This window comes from Gorilla gorilla, chromosome 3 (assembly GCF_029281585.2).
Source record: "Gorilla gorilla gorilla isolate KB3781 chromosome 3, NHGRI_mGorGor1-v2.1_pri, whole genome shotgun sequence".
In the NCBI taxonomy this organism is placed as follows: Eukaryota; Metazoa; Chordata; class Mammalia; order Primates; family Hominidae; genus Gorilla; species Gorilla gorilla.
This window is the reverse complement of record NC_073227.2, coordinates 14,520,828-14,540,950: the sequence shown is the minus strand read 5'-3', so window position 1 is coordinate 14,540,950 and position 20,123 is coordinate 14,520,828. Positions and strand designations below refer to the sequence as shown.

Here is a 20,123-nt window from a genome sequence, read left to right as displayed (position 1 = left end):
TTTGTCTCTGTTGCACTCAGTATCTCTTCATTGACGTTTCATTTCTTCCTTCCCAGAGAACAAGGTACATGGAAGTCTTGCTTTTCCTGGTGTGACCCAAATGAGAGCTGATTGTGGCAAAGGGGCAAGATTCCCAGAGTAAAACTAAAACCAAGCACCTTTCTCTTTACCCAAACTAGGAGTATTCTGTGAGAATTTACAGCTGTGAAGCCTTTGTTTCCTTCACCCAGCTTCCACCTTCTAAAGAATTTCTCAATTTTACATCTGTTGCTAAAAACATTTCTGGTTAGGCTTTTTGGATTAAGTTTATGTCTTCTTTTCACTGTTTCATTCATTCATCAAGTATTTCTTATGTACCTGCTCAGCCAGGTACTATTCTTGGTGCTGGGAATAAGTAACAAAGCTCTTGGTGCTGATGGAGTCACATCCCACCTTGGGGAGCTGACAATAAACATGTGAAGTTATATAGTGTGTTACAATATAAATGCTGTTGGAAAGGAGGATCGCTGGACAAGGGGCATTGGGGTTGGGAGTGATGGCAGGAGTTTGCTGTGTTATGGGCGGTGTGAGAGCAGGCTTCCTCGCCAAGGTGCAATTTAAGGAAATAGAGGTAAGAGAATGAGCTGAGAGGATGCCTGGCAGGAAAGGGAGGGCAGCACTGAGGCCGCTGCTGTGCCTGCCTGTCCATGACAACGACCTTCTGATCTGCTTTCAGCTTCCTCCATTGTCTCTTCATTCTTTTCATTCCCAGCTACAGCAGAAGTTGAATTAATACATTCAATGATGTATTAGATGAACATAGCATGATCCAGCCTAAAAGTTATAAATGAGTGGAGAGATGTCATAACAAGATGCATATTCCTTGAATATGTTTAGTATAAAACGGGACAAATAAGTCCCTGCCATAGGAATTGACATTCAAATGGAGGATGCAGAAAAAAGACTCTCAAATTTATGGTAGAAACTGGTGTGCCCTTCACAGTGGTTTCAGCAAGAGAGAGAAGAAATGATGTATGAGATAGTCAGAGACTGTTGGCCTGGCGGAAACTTTTCTTCACGTCAGCAGACACTGAGTATCTGCTTTGTGCGGGGCCCCATACTTGGGGATGCAAAGATGAGGAAGACATGGTCCCGCCCCTCAGGAAGCTTACAGTCGGGTTCTGCTGGGATCTAAACTCGTCTTGGTTCGTGCTGCCTCTGCTCCCAGGTGCCTGGCCCCTCTAGCCTGCTTTCCCTGACCTGTCCCATCCCCCACCATGAACTCACTCCCTTTCTTGATCTTAATCCTCAAGAAAGGATGAAAAGATAAGCAGTGTATTTAAACTGATCATTCCTGCAAAGAGCTTTTTCTTTCTCAAATAAGAACCTGTTAACCTCTAAATCCATTTATCTTCAATAGCACCTTAGGGAGGTGATGGAGAGAGTTCTGGCTGGGGCACCTTCCTTGCTCCCCCTGAGTAGCACTAAGTAATCTCACAGGACAGGCAAGGCCTTTCTGAAGAGGTCTTAGAGTGCAGGGAATTGCATGACAGGTGCTGTTAGCCACCTTGGAAGAACTGCAGGCCTTGCATGGTGCCACCTTGTTTGTAGGAAGCCCAGCCCTGTCCATTCCCCTGGCCCTAGCATCTGTTTATCTAATAGTAGTACCAATTTTTATTGTTAGGATAAGTTGTAGGAGAAATTAGCAAAGGTTAACTGACTGCTGTGGGTAGACAGTACAATTCTTCTTCAGTTTCTGACTTAGGAGTGTTTCCGAAAAGTTAAGTGAAAACAAAAGTTTGAAGTGTTTCCCTTTTAGTTACATAACAGACACTCATTACGGAATTGAACAGTTTTAGACCCATAAATAATTAAGTTAAAAGCATAACAAAATCCCGTTAGGAAACTGATGAAAAATTTGTTTCTAAAACACTTTAGATTTTAAGCTTGAACACGTAGTGAAATGTCTTTTAAAACAATGAAGATGGGTGCAGTGTTGACAGGCCTCTCCACTGAGCAGGTGTCTACTGAGAACACAGTATTAGGGGATGTGGGTGGTAGAAAGATGCAGTGTCCAAGCCTCACCCTGGGCGAGCTGGGGCAGGCTCACTCTCTCAGGCACAGTGAGGAAGGCACACTGAAGGGGGTTGCCCTGACTGCCAGCATGCCAGGTATACATGGTGACTGAAGCTGCCACAAGTCTTCTATTGACCACACTACAAGGACTCTTCTTGGTCACTGATGACAGCTGTTGTCTGTCTGCCATTGGCCACACTATCCAGTTCTCACTGGCCAAGCAGGTGGGCGGGGCCCAGCCAGGACTTGAGAATCCCACTGGGAAAGGACAGAGCCTGGGTTCAGGCTAGGTCCCTCTTCTGGGCCTGGGCAACTTCCAGATGTGAAGGATGTGAGTCTCTCCTGCTCTCAGGAATCATTCTCTCATCTCATTTGGATGGCTATCTCCTATTTTAAATTTGAATCATGGAATTTGAATTTGTAATTTGGTTTTAGCCTTAGTTTCCTTCTGGTTCGCACCTAAGCAAGATAATTTTAAGACACTTAGGTCAATAACTGTGCCTATAAGAACTTCCTTTGGGCCAGGCATGGTGGCTCACGCCTGTAATCCCAGCACTTTGGGAGGCCAAGGCGGGCAGATCACCTGAGGTCACAAGTTCGAGACCAGCCTGGCCAACATGGCAAAATCCTGTCTCTACTAAAAATACAAAAATTAGCCAGGGTGGTGGTACATGCCTGTAGTCCCAGCTACTCAGGAAGCTAAGGCATGAGAATCATTTGAACACTGGAGGCAGAAGTTGCAGTGAGCTGAGATCGTGCCACTGCACTCCAGCCTGGGTGACAGAATGAGACTCTGTCTTGGAAAAAAAAAAAAAAAAAAAGTTTCTTTGATTCCATTTCTTCTTTTACTTACTTCTGCCTGAATATATGAGGGAGAAGAGGGTTCCTCCTGTTCTCTTCAGAGCACCTCATGCCAGTAAAGGCTCAGGGCTTCCCCGTTACCTCTATGCACTTGTGGAATCTAGAAGTTTGCCTTGCTTGGGAGCGTTTTTGTTACATTATATTTTTGGCTTGTAAGAGTTTTTTTAGTTAAGATTTTCATGTCGCTTCCCATCTAAGTACTTCTTAAGCAATACTTTCTTTATACACTGTGAACATGCTGGCTTTTAAAATGCACTTTTTTTCAGAACAGTATAAAAACTCACCAGTTGGCTGGGCATGGTGGCTCATGCCTGTAATCCCAGTACTTTGGGAGGCCAAGCTTGGCAGATTGCTTGAGCCCAGGAGTTCGAGACCAGCCTGGCCAACATGGCGAAACCCCATTTCTACAAAAAGCACAAAAAATGAGCCAGACATGGTGGTTCCCGCCTGTAGTCCCAGCTACTTGCAAGGCTGAGGTGGAAGGATCACTTGAGCCCTGGAGGTGGAGGTTGCAGTGAGCCAAGATCGTGCCACTACACTCCAGCCTGGGTGACAGAGCCAGACCCTATCTCAAAAAGAAAGAAAGAAAAATCAAAAAACCTCACCAGTTTAAAAGTTCTGGGTTTATAATCTGTAGTTAATAATGCTTGAATATTCTTCCTCTAACCTGAAAGTTTATAAACTTTTTCTATATTTGGTTTAATCTAAACAGTTCCCTGTATTGAACACTGATATACAAGGAATGAATAGAAGTCAAGAAAAACAGACCTGGTGGGAAAAAGCCTTGTACTCTCCTCTTTTTCCTGCATCAGAGTGTGAAGGTAAGGAGACCTTTGTTAGTTCATTTATTCATTCCAATTTGTAATTTATTAAGAGCAATAATTTCTTTTTCTATAAATATCAGTCCAAGAAACATTTACCGAGAGGTTTCTGTGTGGGTAGCACTTTGTCATGCACTGGGGACACAGAGAGGAATGAGAACTGGGCCCTGCTCTGAAACAGCCACAATCTGATGGAGGGGAAAGGCATGGAAATATATCCAAGCATTACTGACCATGGATGAGGTGTGTATAAGCCACCACTGAGTCACAGAGGAGGAAATAGCGGGCAGTCCCTGTGAAGAGAGTTGCCTGCACAGAGGCAGGAGGGTCGCAGCCAGGGGAAAGCACAGGGCCCCATGGCTCAGCTGAGTTGTAGCTGACGCGGGAGAGACAGACAGGGCAGGAGCCTGTCAGAAGGTTTGAGGGCTTGGCTAGGTTAGGTAGCGTCTGACATGCAGGAAGGGAACGCCGTTCACAGGATTTAAATTGGAGGTTGTCAAGGTCAGATGTTGTTTAGAACAATTCTAGTAACAGAGTGGAAATGGAATTGAAAAACTGAAGGCTATTGGCCAGGGTTTTAAGCCCTTGCAGTAGTTTGGGAGGCATACGCTAAAGGCCTGGACTGAGGCAATCAAAGCGGGGACAGAGAAAAGGAAACAGGACCGAGAAGTTTTGTAGAGGAGGAGTTTGTTGGATTACTTTCTATGAGGAGTAGTTATGGGAGTCTAGGTAGAGAGGGAGACAGGAGTGGGCGCTGATACGGTGAGGAAGATTTTAGTTTAGGGTATTTTTTGAATGAGCAGTCTGTGAGGCCTTCCAGGTAGACACCCAGAAGTTGTTAAGAAACCCTGAACTGAAATTTTGGGAGAAGTAGGAACTAAGGATGCAACCAGAATTGATTAGCTCGAGAAGTTCAGCTTGTCCAGATTGTGGTCTCCTGGGCTTCTGTTGGCTACCACATTTATTTAACAACAGTCTCCTGTCAGAGTCCTGAAGGGGTTATGCAAATCTCTTGCATTTAAATTTACGGGTTCACGTGTTTGTCACATCCCCTCAGCTAATTTGTAGTTAGTGTGGAGCCAAGTGACTTCTCTCTCACTAGCCACGATGCCCTGCACACGCCTGTGCTGTCCCCGGAAAGCCTCCCTGGCATCCCTCGGCAGCATGGGCTATAGCTGATGGGATGGAAGGCCGGCTTGGCCAGGTTGACTCTTTAGGAGTGGAGCGTTTGCTGTTCTCTGGTCTGTAGCCACAGACAGCTTCCCAAGACCCTGCCTTCCTCCTTCCCAGAGGTTCAGCTGGGTCATAAGGAGAGCGTAGAGCTGAGTCTTCACTGTTAGCATCTTCGTTGATTGAACAGCGTTTATTGAAGGCCCGTTGCTGCTGCCGCCCTACCATTAGCTCATATCTGGACAGCCTTGGTTACGTGCAAGGTGCTCTCAAGCTTTTCTTTTACATAATTCCCACAAGAACCTTAGGAGATGCCCCCCGCTAGTTTTCAGATGAGGAAGCTGAGTCTCAAGTTTAGTACTGTAATTTGCCCGAAATCACACAGTTAACTATTAAGCATGGGCTAGAATGTAGGTTGTGATTCTTGTGGTCCAGAAGTTTTGCCCTCTACAGCAGCTGCCTGCACTTGGTACCAAGGTAGATGCCAGGGCAGTAGGAGGAGTAGGACACACAGAGCTTCCCTTCATGTGTGTCCAGTCTGGTAAACTGGGCAAGTATAAGACACAGACACAGTTAATGGAATGAAGGTGGGATGTGGCCACAGCTGTGCCACAGAGGACCTCTCAGAAAGAGCTAGGAGGGAGAGGAGGATGCCACCTTGTGGAAAAGAACCAATGCCTTGCAGTGGCATAGGATGATTTTCAGACACAGAGTTCATGTTTCTTTAGTAAAGGGCAACCTTAGCACCCTTAGTCCAGTTTTCTGTCATTAGTTAGTAAAGAATCCAGTTCCACCTCTTAGCTCTAGGTTCCTGGTTATCTGTACAGTCTCTTGGTAGATACTGGTGTTTGTACATAATATTTTTGTTTTTACAGTGAAGTGGTATATAGAGAAACTCTCAGTGCATAAATACTGGTAATTATTTCTTTCGAATGACCTTTAGCTCACACTGTGAGTTAAGTCCCTGCATATTTGCCCTGTAGCATCATGAAGCATCCTTCTTTAGCTTATGTGGGTTGGGGCATTTAGTCTCAGAAGGATAGCCAAGAAAACAGGTAGTCACTTACCTACTCAGCAGAAGTGGCTGGGGACTCCTAATGCTTCTAATATTGGATATGATTCATCACAAGCAGTTGTTGCTCTGAGCCAGGGGCTGACCTGGGAGCTCACAGCATCTCTGGAAAGGAAGAGTAGCATTGTCCCCTTTACAGTAAGGCGAGGAAACAGGCTCAGAAAAGAGGCAGCTTGTTCAGGTAACCATATAAGAAAGCCCCAGCTTTGTGCAGTCTGCCCCCTGCTGGCCTTGCTGCGTATTCATATGTGCATCCCTTCAGCACTTGGGTTAGGCACTGTTCTAGACTTGGGAATGCATAGGCAAACAGATCGTGTCCCTGTCCTCCCCCTGCTCAGGTACCTTCTCAACAGGGACTTGAGGAAATAGGGCACAGACCATGTGACAGCTGGGGCTGCCTGCAGGGAGAGGTGCCAGGCAGCAGTGGCTTGTGCAGGGACAGGAATGCATTGGGTATGCCCCAGCATGACTGGCAAAGAAGGGATGGCATGGGAGTGTGATGGGGATGAGGCCAGCCAGGCAGCTGGAAGCCAGACCACAGAGGGCCTTGTAGACTGTGTGCACCAGGAGTGCCGTCCCAAACAGCAGTCTCCACAGCTCACGCCCCTGGATTTTCAGTGCTTTCAAGACTCGAGTAATGTAAGCGTCTGGATGATTTTAGCATTAAAGACAGAGAGTCCTGCAGGGAAGCAGTACAGACAGGCGGTGAAAGGCCCAGGATTGAGAACTGTATTGGAATCCAGAGCCTCTTTCCCCAGCTATTAGGCTTTGGGTGCTGACTGAGCCTTTCTGTGCCTCTGTAGTCTGTATGTATAAAAGGAGGCTAGAAGAATGCCCTCATTGTAAGGTAAAGTGCCTAGAACAGTGGCTGGCATGTCATAGCCTGAAACAGGGTGGTGGTCAACTTGAGCATCATGAAGACTATCAGCAGCAGTTCAGCATCACCTTTTCCAAATACCCTGTGGCACCATAAAACCCTCTTGTATGTACAGAATTCCTAAAGCAGGAAGAGAAAATGAAGGAGTGGGGTGTGGAGATGGGCCTGCCTGCCTCTGAACTATCCTTGTCGAGGAAACCATGCCCTACCCACTCCATGCCCCTCAGCCAGTATAAGTGGTGGCCATATGGAGTGGGCCATGGAGTGAGAAGTCAGCCAAGGAAAAGATGCCTCCTTAGGAGAGATGAAGCCAGGGTTCCTCCCAGCCTCCGCAGAGGACACATGGCATCCTCCCCAGCCGCCCTAGGGCAACCATGCCTCCAAGCCTATGGCTTTGATCAGCAGCGGTCATGGGTGCAATGTGTGTGCCCGGCACTGTGCTTGAGGCTTCACCTCTTTGAATTTGCACAGAAATGGAGGAGGGAAAGTGGTGATGTTCTCATCTTAGAGATGAGGATACTAGGGCTCAAAGAGGTTAAATAATTTGCGCAGAGTTACATCACAAGTAAATAGCATGACCTGGAATTGACTGAAGTCTGTCTAATCCCAGAGCCTGGGGTATTCTCATGAACCTCAACTAGTAACTTGGAGTTCTTGGAGCCGTCAGAGAGAACAGAAGCTGTGGAGAGTCTTCCATGTGGCCAGTGCAGCTGCAGGAAGCAGCCCAGCAGGGCCCAGATGGTCTTACCCTTGGCACAGCCTCGCTACCCTGTGCCAAGGTAGAAGGGCGCAACAGTCACTTGCTCCAGCCTTGTCCTTTGGGGTGTTGTGCAAGGGGCAGGCATGTCATCTCGTCAGACTACCTTGTGGTAACTCTGTGGCAGGGGATGGGGGGTGTGATCTGGTTTTGAGGAAGTAGATGCTCAAGGGTGTTAAAGGACTTAATGCACCATGAATGTCAAAGCCAGAGTCCAAAACCCTGGCCGAGTTCCTCCTTTTACTCTGCACTGTGCCTCTGGCCCAGCTGTGTTTCTCATGGAGGTAAGGGGAGTAAGAGGCTGTTCTGGATGAAGACCAGCAGTTCTCAGTGCATTAGAATTGCCTGGGAGCAATTCTGCTTTTCAGAAAGTGCCCAGCCCCTGCCCAGGACAGTTCATTTGGAATCTCTGGCAGGAGTCTAAGCCTCTCTAAAGCCCCCGGATGATGAGAATATGCAGCCAGGGTTGAGAACTACTGGGCTCGTTGGATTTGTTTGATTTCTTCTCATCCCAGTTTCTTTCCCATTTTGTGGGCCATTTGCCTGATGGAATCGCTAGCACCATTTCTTTTTCCTATTCATAGATGTGATACATGGTTCAGTATGTTGTTGAGTTGAGGAAGAACACACAAGGACGTGACCCTGTGTCGTTTCTCCATTGCGTTCCCTCCTGTCTGAGCTTCCTTTGTTCCTCTGTCCTATGAACGTGCTATGATGCACCATCTGTCTCCTCCATCCATTTGTTGTGGAGAGCATGGGCCCTGTGGGTCTCTCTGTCCTGTGTTCCCAGGGCCGATCACATTACAGGTGTGAATAGAAGCTTGTCCAATGCGTGTCTCCTGGTAGACTAACAGGAGTGTATGGTTATGCTGGCCTATTTCTTTTTTTAACTCACCAAACCAAGAATTTTTTGTCATCATAGCGTTTTTTTTCTCTTACATACCTGCCTGGCTGTGCTTTTAGTGACGACTTAAAATCTCCGAAGGGTTGGGAGACCTAACTGATGTAGCTTTTTAGTGAAAAATGAAACAAGAATGTATGTTTCATAACTGTGTCTTAATGGAATTTCCCCCTTTCCCTCTTTTCCCTTCTCCATTCCAAATGATTAAGAATGTTACACAAATGCCAAGGGAGAGAGTGGTTTAGAAGAATATCCAGATGCTAAAGAGACACCCAGTAATGAAGAGCGCCTGTTAGATTTTAATAGGGTAAGTGGACTGTCCTCCTCCTCGTCATTAACTTACAAACAGCCACCACCTCCAGTTGTCACTGTAGTCAAAAACCTGGGAGTCATGTGAGTGGACCCCACCTCTCCCAGGAACCAGCCAGGCCTATGGGTGCAGACTTCCTGTTCTCTGGCCTTTGTTCTGAGTCTGCAGTCTCCCCCGCTTCCAAACCCCCTTGACTGTTGACTGCCAGTGCTTCCTGAAGAATCCCCAGCTCTCTCCCCAGTCTTGGCTCTACACTACTGCCCGAGGGCATTGCATTACAAATGCAGAGCTGACCCTGTTGCTCCTTGGGTGGGCACACTTTTCATCTTTCTTTTTTTCTTTTTCTTTTTGTTTACCTAATAAGTGGGAGACCTAGCCTTGTCCTCTTTGAAAGTGCACCCTGAGGCAGCCTTGCCAGTGTGCTTGTTGCCGCTCTCCCGGCTTCTGCAGAACGATCCCGCCCTTTCCGTGTCCTCCTGCACTCTGTGCACGACTGTTCTTGCTGTAGCCAGAGCATGTACCTGCGTTCCATTTCTGCATGTCTGCCTCTTCCACAAGCCTGTGGGCACCACGAAGGCGGGAGCGGGGCCTCCGCCTGGTTTAGTCTCGTCTTAGACCTTCCCCGGTTAAGAGGCAGGCAGGCAAATGAACCTAAGGAAAATTCTTTTTATTTGGTGTGAATTGTCAGTGTATTAGCGTTCTCCAGAGGGACAGAACTAATGAAATAGGTATATATATACACAAAGGGGAGTTTATTCAGTATTAACTCACACGATCACAAGGTCCCACAATAGGCCATCTGCAAGCTGAGGAGGAAGGAGAGCCAATCCCAGTCCCAGTCCCAAAACTGAAGAACTTGGAGTCCGATGTTCGAGGGCAGGAAGCATCCAGCATGGGAGAAGATGTAGGCTGGGAGGCTAGGCCAGTCTAGTCTTTTCACATTTTTCTGCCTGCTTTATATTCTAGCCACGGTGACAGCTGACTAGATGGTGCCCACCCAGAGGAAGGGTGGGTCTGCCTTTCCCAGCCCACTGGATCAAATGTTAATCTCCTTTGGCAGCACCCCCACAGACACACCCAGGATCAGTACTTTGCATCCTTTAATCCAATCAAGTTGACAGTCAGTATTAACCATAACAAGTCCACCCCTTGTCAATTTGAACCCATACACATCTCCTGAAATTATATGTAATCTTCAAATAAAGACAATAAGGTCATAATTATACCTAACATAATTCAGCTATGCTTCATACAACCGGAAAAGCACCAATCCCAAACCCAAATACTATTACATAGAGTTAACAATACTTAAATGCTGATATGAAGTCAATAAATCTTATGTCAGCCGGGCGCTGTGGCTCACGCTTGTAATCCCAGCATTTTGGAAGGCCAAGGTGGGCAGATCACCTGAGGTCAGGAGTTCAAGACCAGCCTGGCCAACGTGGCGAAACCCCATCTCTACTAAAAATACAAAAATTAGCCGGGTGTGATGGTGCACCCCTGTAATCCCAGCTACTTGGGAGGCTGAAGCTGGAGAATTGCTTGAACCCAGGAGGTAGAGATTGCAGTGAGCTGAGATCGCACCACTGCACTCCAGCCTGGGTGACAGAGCAAAACTCCATCATTCATTCATTCATTCATACATATATACATACATACATACATACATATATACATACATAAATCTTGTGTCACATGATAAAGGACAAAAAGTAAAATGAGATTTTCTTAGTACAAGTGTATACATGCACAAACGTGTTTTTAACGAAGGAGGAAATACTCAAGACAATTACAGTCCTGGTTTCTGCACCTGGTCACATGGTCGTAGCTGGTATTGATGACTACCTTCTTCTACTACCCATTCTGTATTCCCTTTGCCTTCAGCAAGCACCTCAACAGGTTGTGGTTTTTTCCCGGTGGAGTGACCTAAACCCTCATTCCTAAAGAGTCTGAGCCATTTGTATCCTGTCTGGACTGGGCTGTTGTAGTTTCCCGTTAACTTTAATCACAGGGCATGTGATCAAGTTGACAGTATTAACCATCAGTCAGTGTCCATTCAAGTCCTGTGAGAACTGTCTGCCCAAGCACCTGTAGCATCATCGTCCACGTCCTGCTGCCCACTGACCTGTCCGGCTCCACACATGAAGGCAGATGTTTGAGGCCTCCACCAGCTCTCTGCTCAGTGACTAGTTCACATCATCCCTCTGGCCTCAAACCCCAAACTGAGACATATTCCCCAGTCCTCTCTCTCATCTTCCACACACAGTCTGCCTGCCAGTCCTGACCGTTCCCCCTGTCAGCCACTTCGCATCTCCCACTTCTCCTCCTCTCCATCATTACCACTTTGTTCAAGCCACTGTCCCTGCTCCTGAACAGCTGCCATGGTCATTTCATTGTCCTTCCTGCTTCCGTCATCCTTTCCAGCCTTCTCTCCACACAGCGGACAGAATGACCTCACGAGCAGTATCTTGTTTAGTCCTCACAACGACCCTGTGAGGTAGGTACTGTTGTCATGCCTGTTCTGCAAAATAGGAAGCTAAAGCACAAAAACATCAGGCGCCGTGTATCCGAGGTCAGAGAGCCACAGATTCAGTGTGGACCTGAACTCTGAACCTCAGCAGCCTGCCTCTAGGACCCGTACTGCTAACCATGATGTCGCTTTGCTGTTGCAGATGAGACAGATCCAAACTCCCCGCCACGCCTCTACAGCCCTGTATGTTTTGCCCCCATCTGCCTTTGACCTCATCTGTCTCTGCTCTCCCCTTACTCTGTGTGGCTTTTCTGTGCTTCTGCCTCAGGGGTTCTCAACCAGGGACAATGCTGCCATTTGGAAATGAGGTGGGAGTGCTGCTAGTTACTATGGCAGCGTGAGGGGAGCTTTGTAATGACTGTGACTGAGGAGGGGCCACCACTGCATCTCATGTCCTGGGGTCCAGAGATGCTGACCATCTGGTGTAGGGGAGACAGTCCCACATAACAGAGTGTTGGCACCTCTGCATGGCTGGCTTCTCAGCTGAGCGGGCCTCTTCTCCAAAGAACTCCCTTCCCAACACACCCGTCTGCAGTGCCCCCTCACCATCCGTACTGTGTCACTGCAAACTCCCTTCCCAACACACAGGTCTGCAGTGTCCCCTCACCATCTGTACTGTGTCACTGCAAACTCCCTTCCCAACACACAGGTCTGCAGTGTCCCCTCACCATCTGTACTGTGTCACTGCAAACTCCCTTCCCAACACACAGGTCTGCAGTGCCCCCTCACCATCCGTACTGTGTCACTGCAAACTCCCTTCCCAACACACCCATCTGCAGTGCCCCCCTCACCATCTGTACTGTGTCACTGCAAACTCCCTTCCCAACACACAGGTCTGCAGTGTCCCCTCACCATCTGTACTGTGTCACTGCAAACTCCCTTCCCAACACACCCATCTGCAGTGTCCCCTCACCATCTGTACTGTGTCACTGCAAACTCCCTTCCCAACACACAGGTCTGTAGTGTCCCCTCACCATCTGTACTGTGTCACTGCAAACTGCCTTCCCAACACAGAGGTCTGCAGTGTCCCCTCACCATCTGTACTGTGTCACTGCAAACTCCCTTCCCAACACACCCGTCTGCAGTGCCCCCCTCACCATCTGTACTGTGTCAGTGCAACTGGCGCGTGTTGGTTTGCTCGTTCATCTCCCCAGCGAGCCTGGCATGTGCCTTCCACTGCTGGAGTCCCTGTGCCCAGTAAAGTTCCTGGTGCATAGCAGGTACTCAAAGACTTTGAAAATGAAATAATTCTTTATCCTACCCTAACAAGGCTAACATTTTGTCCAAGTGACTGAACATGTGGAATTAGGATTTTGGATCCTTCATGGATCAGAGAAGAGAGGCGGTTTTGCTCTGAAACAGTAAAACTCTGCATTTTTGTAACTCCACAGGAAAACACTGATGATTTGTTATTTCTTCTATGTATATAGATAGAGTATCTCACCCTTTTGGGAAAAAAAAAGTCTTTGATGTGTTGAAAATTGTTTTAATCTTAGGTGTCTTCTGTTTATGAAGCAAGATGTACAGGAGAGAGAGATTCTGGAGCAAAGTCAGATGGCTTCCGCGGAAAGATGTGCTCCAGCGCCAGCTCCACCTCGGAAGAGACAGGCTCAGAAGGCGGAGGCGAGTGGGTGGGCCCTAGTGAAGAGGAGCTCTTTTCTCGAACTCATCTCTAAACCTGCAAAATAGTACAAATTATTGTTTTAAAATGATATGTGATGGAAAATTACTCTTCAGTGAGACCTGTTAATCTAAAACAACAACTTAGGTTTCCTCTTCAATTAACTGATTCAGATTGGTAATAATTATCTTTCTCTTCTTGCTTATTTTAGAGTTGAGGACAGCTATCCTGTTAAAGATTTTTTTTCCCAGCTGTTAAATTCTTGGCTATTTGAAATAGACTAGATTGTGTTGTCAAATCAAGAATGGGTGTGCATGTGCTTGTCTTAGAAGTATCACTGCTTTTTGCATCTTAACTGCAGTTAATTTTCCTTCCGACTGCGGTTATATCACTATGACCTTACTAGCATTGCAGTGTCAACAACCACTTCTGCTCTTCAGAGACTTCAGCTTTGGAGCATTTAGGCTTTGTTCTCCAAGAACTGGGATATCCATTCTTACCCTACAGTGGCTTGATGCCTTTCTGAAGGCGAGAGGGAAGCCTGGGTGACTCGGCGGTGGTCTCCATTCAGCAAAATCTCATGTACATTTCAAGTAGGAACCGCAAAGGTGTGCTTTTCAAGACTCACCAAATACTGTGTTTTCTATCTTAGGATTTCTTTTCCCCTAAAGTATCATGGAAGATACTATGGTTCGTGACTTTCTTGCTAACTGAAGAAGCCAAGGATTTGGGGTGTGGGGTCGTATGCGAGACACAGTGGGGTAAGGGGGCGTACCCCACCCCTTACCTGTTCTCATACTGCAGTTACATTTACACCAAAACCCCATGCAGGGTTCTTTGTGGTGAGTGTTACATGTGTGATAAGGACCTTAGTTGCAGATGGTTATTTTCTGGTGACCTGTGTTGAATTGAAACCCCCAAAACTTGAAATTGTGAACATTTGACATGCAGTAAAGGCCACCTCATCACCCAGAGAAATCTTTGGCTGCTGCAGCTAGCCACTCCTTGGCTGTGATGTAGTATAGCTTCGATCTCATTTTGTGTTTGAGAGAATGTTCTGGGCAAGTTCTGTGTGTGGTGGGTTGGGGCGGGTAGAGTCATGAGTTTTCCACATCCCTGTGTGGTGGTTTTGCTGACTGTCGCTCCGTGGGACTGGCTCCCGTTTCTCCTTGGTGAGCCTGGGGAGCCGGCGCATCTTGTGAGTCGCGTCTGTGCATGGCCATCTGCTCCTCCGGCTCTCATGGCATTGTGCCACAGGCGGAAGCCAGGAGGAGCAGTATGTGCACAACCGAAACATTTTACATTGTTTTTCTTTTTTAACCAACTCATTGTTTAAAAAACAAAAACAAAAAAAACCTAATCTGTGAACTCAGCGTAGCATGCCTGGAGCATCAGGAATGGCAGAAAAGTCTGATACGCTCTAGACAGCTTCACCACTCATTTGGGCAGGCAGTAAACACACATATGATTTATTAGCTGGGAGCTGAACTGGCTGTGAAATCTATGATTTGCTTTGAACATTTGGGTTTTGTTGCCTTTTTCTTAATTGATAACACAGAAAAGAAAGTACCATCAAAGACTGTGGAGTCATTGAGGGTCTGTGTGTCCTCACCGAGAGGGACCTGGTGTGCCCACCGGGTCGATCTTCCCACGTGTTAGGGTTTATTTTTATACAACACATCTTTTGACACTTTAAGGTGGGTGGGTGTATGTGTGTGTGTGTGTATGTGTGCGTGCGCGCGCGCATGTGTAAGGTTTTATGTTGCTGTTATTTATTTACGAACTTCAGATACGTTTTTATGTATTTTTCATTCTTCTGGAGCTTCCTAAAAATTGATAAGCATCTGCACTGAAATATAATTTAACAGCAAAAGTAAAAAAGGATTGAAAGTTGTAAATTCCTCATATCACTACAGTGACGATTATTCTAGAAATCGTTGCTTGTGTAGCAAAGACCAAATAAATAGATTTCAGACACAACCTTGAGCACAGTTGATTTTGGACAGCTGCTGTTTATTAGGAAAGGGCTCCAGGTGGCAAAGGTGCACACTTCCTCAGACACAGGTGAGAAGATGCAGCACCTTCCACAGGCGAATCGGACGGATTCGAAGTGAGCAAAGGGATTCACAAATTATGTATTTATTTGTTTTCATAGTTAAGTAGCTGAAGCTCAGGGGCTTTCAGCAACAGAGATGAAAGTGTGGCTTTTTAGTTTTGTGAATGGATGATCACAAAGAAAAAGCATTTTTAAAAAGTTGGCAAACGCTGAAACGCACTGTGGTATGAAGCGCATTGCATTTCCATAGCACTGAAGTACCAGTTTCCATTCCTGGGCTGAGATTGTTTTTCCCGTGGTTGTATTGTTCTGATTTCACGTACACCAGAGTAACTGATTTTTTTTTTTTTGTTTTCTTGTGGAGTTAACACCAAATAAAAATTGTAAAAAAACAGTTTGTTGTTTTTATTTCTCATAGCAAAGCTTCTTTTGTAAAGAACTCCAGCTTCCTTTTACTCATGAGCATCCGTGGAAGAGCAAGTGCGCAGGTTACATTTGTTCTAGATGGAGGTCATTTAGCTCTCCTTGCAGACACTGCTGAAAACATTGTGCAGCTTTGCTAGGGAAGAAAGTGGTGTGGCCTGCTGAGAAACGAGCGGCTCCTCCCCATCTCACCCCCAGCACATGCAGGGACTACTACCTGAGTCTGCAAAACACATAGCATTTTTGTCCATAGATGGTACACAAAGCTCAATCTTTTTGTTTTCTTCCGGGGAAAAAAATTAAATCTTTATATGTTAATATGATTGATATTCATTGTGGAAAAAAAATCAGTGTGTTTTTAAAGAAGTATAAGGGAAAAGGAAAACTCATGTCCTTCTGTCACTCTGAGACATTCACTGGTAACATCTGTGCAAGCCCCTTTCCAGGATTCTGAATGTACAGTATATATGAATGCATACATAGAGAAATTTACATTAAAGAGTGTACTATACTTGTTCTTCTATAACATCAGAAATAGGTTTTTACTCAGATGTCTTCATGTCGGTAATTATAGAACTACATAATTATTTTTATAGCTGTATTATGTAGATTTAACAGGTTCCTCATTGATAAAACAATGTTTTTTTGGTTGTTTATTCAGCATCTGAATAACGTTTCTATGGACATCCGTAAACATGTATGAGGGGACTTTTAAAAGTTCATGGAAAATGGAATTAAAAGAAAAATAAAAAAATATAAACTTTATTTCTCAACATAAGTTCCATCAAGTTCAAGATACTACTATAAGACATAATACCAACCATTCAGTCTATCCCTAAAGAACTGAGGCTCCTGGAAATTTCACCTTGTCAGTGTAGTCTCTGCATTGTGAACTGAAGAGAAATGGGTGCCCTTTACAGATTTTTAAGATTAGGAAACAAAAAGTCAGAAGAAGCCAAATCAGGACTGCAAAGTGGATGCCTAATGATTTCCCATCAAAACTCTTGGAAAATGGCTCTCGTTTGCTGAGAGGAATGAGCAGGAGGAGCACTGTCATGGTGGAAAAGGGCTCTGGTGAAACTTTCCTAGGCATTGTTCTGCCACAGCTTTGGCTGACTTTCTCAAAACACTCGTAATAAGCAGATGTTAACGTTCTTTGGGCATCTGGAAAGTCAGCACATACACAGTGCTTTGAGCATCCCAGAAAATGGTTGCCTGGCCTCTGCTTTTGACCAGTCTGCATTTGCTATGAGGAGACCCCTCCCACCTCTTGGTAGCCAGTGCTGTGATCACAATCACATTGTCTTCAGGATTGTGCTGGTAAAGCCATGTTCCATCTCCTGTTACAGTTCTCAGAGGAAATGCTTTAGGATGTTGATTCCTCTTGTTGAAAGTTTCCCCTGAAAGCTCTGCTGCTGTCTCCAGCTGATCTGAGTGCAGTGGTTTGGTAGCCATTGAGTGGCAAGTTTGCTCAACGTTAATTTTTCAGTCAGATCGTGTAAGCTGAACCATCTGAGGTGTCTATGGTGTTGGCTGTTGTTTCTGCTGTTAATCATTGGTCCTCTTTGATTCAGGCATGAATAAGATTAATTTTTTCCTCACAAATTGATGAGGAGGTCTTCACCATTGTCTCATCCCTTCTTAAAACAAGTTACCCATTGGCAAACCTCTGATTTTGGCTGGGGGCATGGCATTGTCCCCATAAGCTTTTTTGTAAAAAAATCATTGATTTTGGGCCAGGTGCGGTGGCTCACACCTGTATTCCTAGCACTTTGGGAGGCTGAGGTGGGTGGATCACGAGGTCAGGAGATCGAGACCATCCTGGCCAACATGGTGAAACCCTGTCTCTATTAAAAATACAAAAAAATTAGCTAGGCGTGGTGGCACGTGCCTGTAGTCCCAGCTACTCAGGAGGCTGAGGCAAGAGAATTGCTTGAACCTGAGAGGCGGAAGCTGCAGTGAGCCGAGATCATGCCACTGCACTCCAGCCTGGGCAACAGAGCGAGACTCTGTCTCAGGAAAAAAAAAAAAAAAGAAAATCACTGATTTCACCATTCTTCCACCCAAGCATCACCATAAATTTGATGTCCTTGCCTCCATTTTTAGCAGAATTCATGTTGCTGTGATAGGTGCTCTTTTCAAACAGTCATACCCTTCTTAGTGCCTCAAACTAGATCTTAAGACATAACAAGTTAGTACAAGTTTATTTTGGTGCAAAAATTTTTTGAAATCTGTGCATAGCTCTTTTTTGGAGACAGTCTCACTGTGTCACCTAGGCTGGAGTGCAGTGGCATGATCACTGTCATCTCAAACTCCTGGGCCTAGTGATCCTCCTGCCTCAGCCTCCCTACTAGCTGGGACTATAAGCACGCCTCACCATGCCCAGCTCATCTTTAATTTTTTGTAGGAACAGGGTTGCCCAGGCTGGTCTCAATTACTTGGCCTCAATCCATCCTCCTCACCTCAGCCTCCCAAAGTGCTGGGATTACAGGCCTGAGCCATTGCACCTGGCAATAGCACAGGCCCTAAAGGATGTAGTTGGCCCACCCCCCAACACCATTTTTAAAGTCCTTACCCCACCGATTTGCAGGAGTGCAGTGGTGTCATCTCGGCTCACTGCAGCCTCCACCTCCCGGAGCTCAGGCAGTCCTCCCCTCTCGGGCCAGGAATTCTGACACCACAGCTAAGTATTTTTAGAACAGCCCGGGGTGGAGTGTAAAGGCCTCTGCCTATTTCACTGAAAGTGCTCTGGCCACTGCCCTGTGTGCCTGCTGCTGCTGCTGCTGCCACTACAGATGCCACTCTGGCCATGAGTGGCTGTGGCAGTGCCCAGGAGGCCTGCATCTACCAGCAGTCCAGGAACAGAAAGGAAGCCCCTGCCCCTGGTTCCTCTTGAAAGCAGCCAGTCGGATGGCGTCACAAGCTGGCCACTGTTGTGAACACAGAGATTAGGAAATGAGCTGTCGTTTCAGAGTCCGCTGCTAGCCTTGTGCCACTGGTGTGGTTAATTAATAGCATGTTCAGGGACAGTTGCCTCAATTATCAAGCTGGTAATGATGCTGCCACCTAACGTTTGGTTGGCGTTGCTATTGTCTGTGCTACTCATAGTTAACAGCTGACACTGAGGGCTTACTGGCTGCCACGCATTCTAAGCACTCTGAGTGTTAACTAGCAACCCTATGAGGGAGCTACAGCTGCTGTTTTACAGATGAGTAAACTGAGGCACAATGGGGCATTAGGCACTTGCAGTCTCACACTTGGTGGATGCTGGAGCCCGGATTCACCTTGGGCACTGACTGCAGAGTCCATTTAACACTGAAACCTCCATCTCACAAAATCCCACTCGTTATAAGTTATGTATTGTCTCTGGGCATGGTGGCTCATGCCTGTTAACCCAGCACTTTGGGAGGCCAAGGTGGGCGGATCACCTGAGGTCAGGAGTTCAAGACCAACCTGGCCAACATGGTGAAACCCCGTCTCTACTAAAACTACAAAAATTAGCCAGGCATAATGACAGGCGCCTGTAATCCCAGCTACTCCGGAGGCTGAGGCAGGAGAATCACTTGAACCCGGGAGGCAGAGGTTGTGGTGATCTGAGATTGCGCCACTGCACTCCAGCCTGGGTGACAGCAAGACTCCGTCTCAAAAAAAAAAGTTATGTATTGTCTGTGTGCTTGCAGGTAGTCCTGCTGTGTCAGCCCTGGCTGTGTGTCCTTGGGCGAGTTACTCAGTCTCACACGTTGGTATCTTTAGATGTAAATGGAGATCATAACTGGACCTCTCTCCTTGGTTATAAACATGAAATAGTCCATCTGCATAAATACTAGAGTGCAAACTAAAAAGTACCTGAGACAGACCTCAATTAATTTAGAAATGTATTTTGCCAAGACTCAGGACACACCTGAGAGAGAGGTCTGTGCCTTTCTCCAAAGATGATTTTGAGAGCTTCTGTATTTAAAGGGGAAAAGTGGGCTGGAGGGGGAAGGGGGAGGGTGTGGTCACATGACTGAATCCACAGGTTGCGAGAGAAAAGGAGCAGGTAGGGGAATAGTCAATTAGGTATTTGACTTGTACGCACTAAATCCTCACTTTACGTAAGATACAGTGAACATAGAGTAGCTACCTGTGGAGATAGCTGGCCTTTTTGTTTTGTTTTGTTTTTTGGACAGGATCTCACGCTTACCCAGGATGGAGTGCAGTGGTGTGATCTTGATCTTGGCTCACTGCAGCCTCAGCCTCCCGAGTAGCTGGAACCACAGGTGTGCGCCACCACACCCAGCTAATTTTTGTATTTTTTGTAGACAGAGGTTTCACCATGCTGCCTGGGCTGGTCGCGAACTCTTGGGCTCAAGCAGTGCTTCCACCTCGGCCTTTCAAAGTGCTGGGATTACAGTCGTGAAGCCACCGTGCCCGGCCTGTCTGGCTCTTTCGCTGTAGCTATCTGCTTAAGAACATAAGGAAACGCAGCTTCTTGCATGAGTCTATTCTCATCTTAAGTATTTCCTTTTAGCACAGTGAATTACGGTCCCACGTTTTTATTTTCCTTTCACACTGGACTCAAAAAAAGCAAAAACGGAAATGCAAAAGAGAAGTTGCAGCGCTGAGTCCAGTAACTAAGGAGACAATTGCCTCTTTGCAGGCGGTCTCTCACTCCCTGCCCTCCCCCTGT

The 20,123-nt window shown here is 46.5% G+C and overlaps 1 protein-coding gene across 10 annotated transcripts in view; it reads left to right on the top strand.

The window, feature by feature from the left end:
* KIAA0232 (KIAA0232 ortholog) overlaps positions 1-15,425 on the top strand; it is a 100,729-nt gene extending 85,304 nt beyond the window's left edge. For 8 of the 10 annotated variants that reach the window (XM_055385399.2, XM_031010184.3, XM_055385398.2 and 5 more), the window contains 3 exons: positions 3,629-3,737; positions 8,724-8,821; positions 12,851-15,425. In XM_055385399.2, coding sequence (XP_055241374.1) covers positions 3,629-3,737; positions 8,724-8,821; positions 12,851-13,030 — 387 coding nt within the window. In that variant the 3' untranslated portion in view covers positions 13,031-15,425. The remainder of the gene's footprint in view (positions 1-3,628; positions 3,738-8,723; positions 8,822-12,850) is intronic. The other 2 variants (XM_055385404.2, XM_055385402.2) reach the window with 1 other exon arrangement.
* The last annotated feature ends 4,698 nt before the right edge of the window (positions 15,426-20,123 follow it).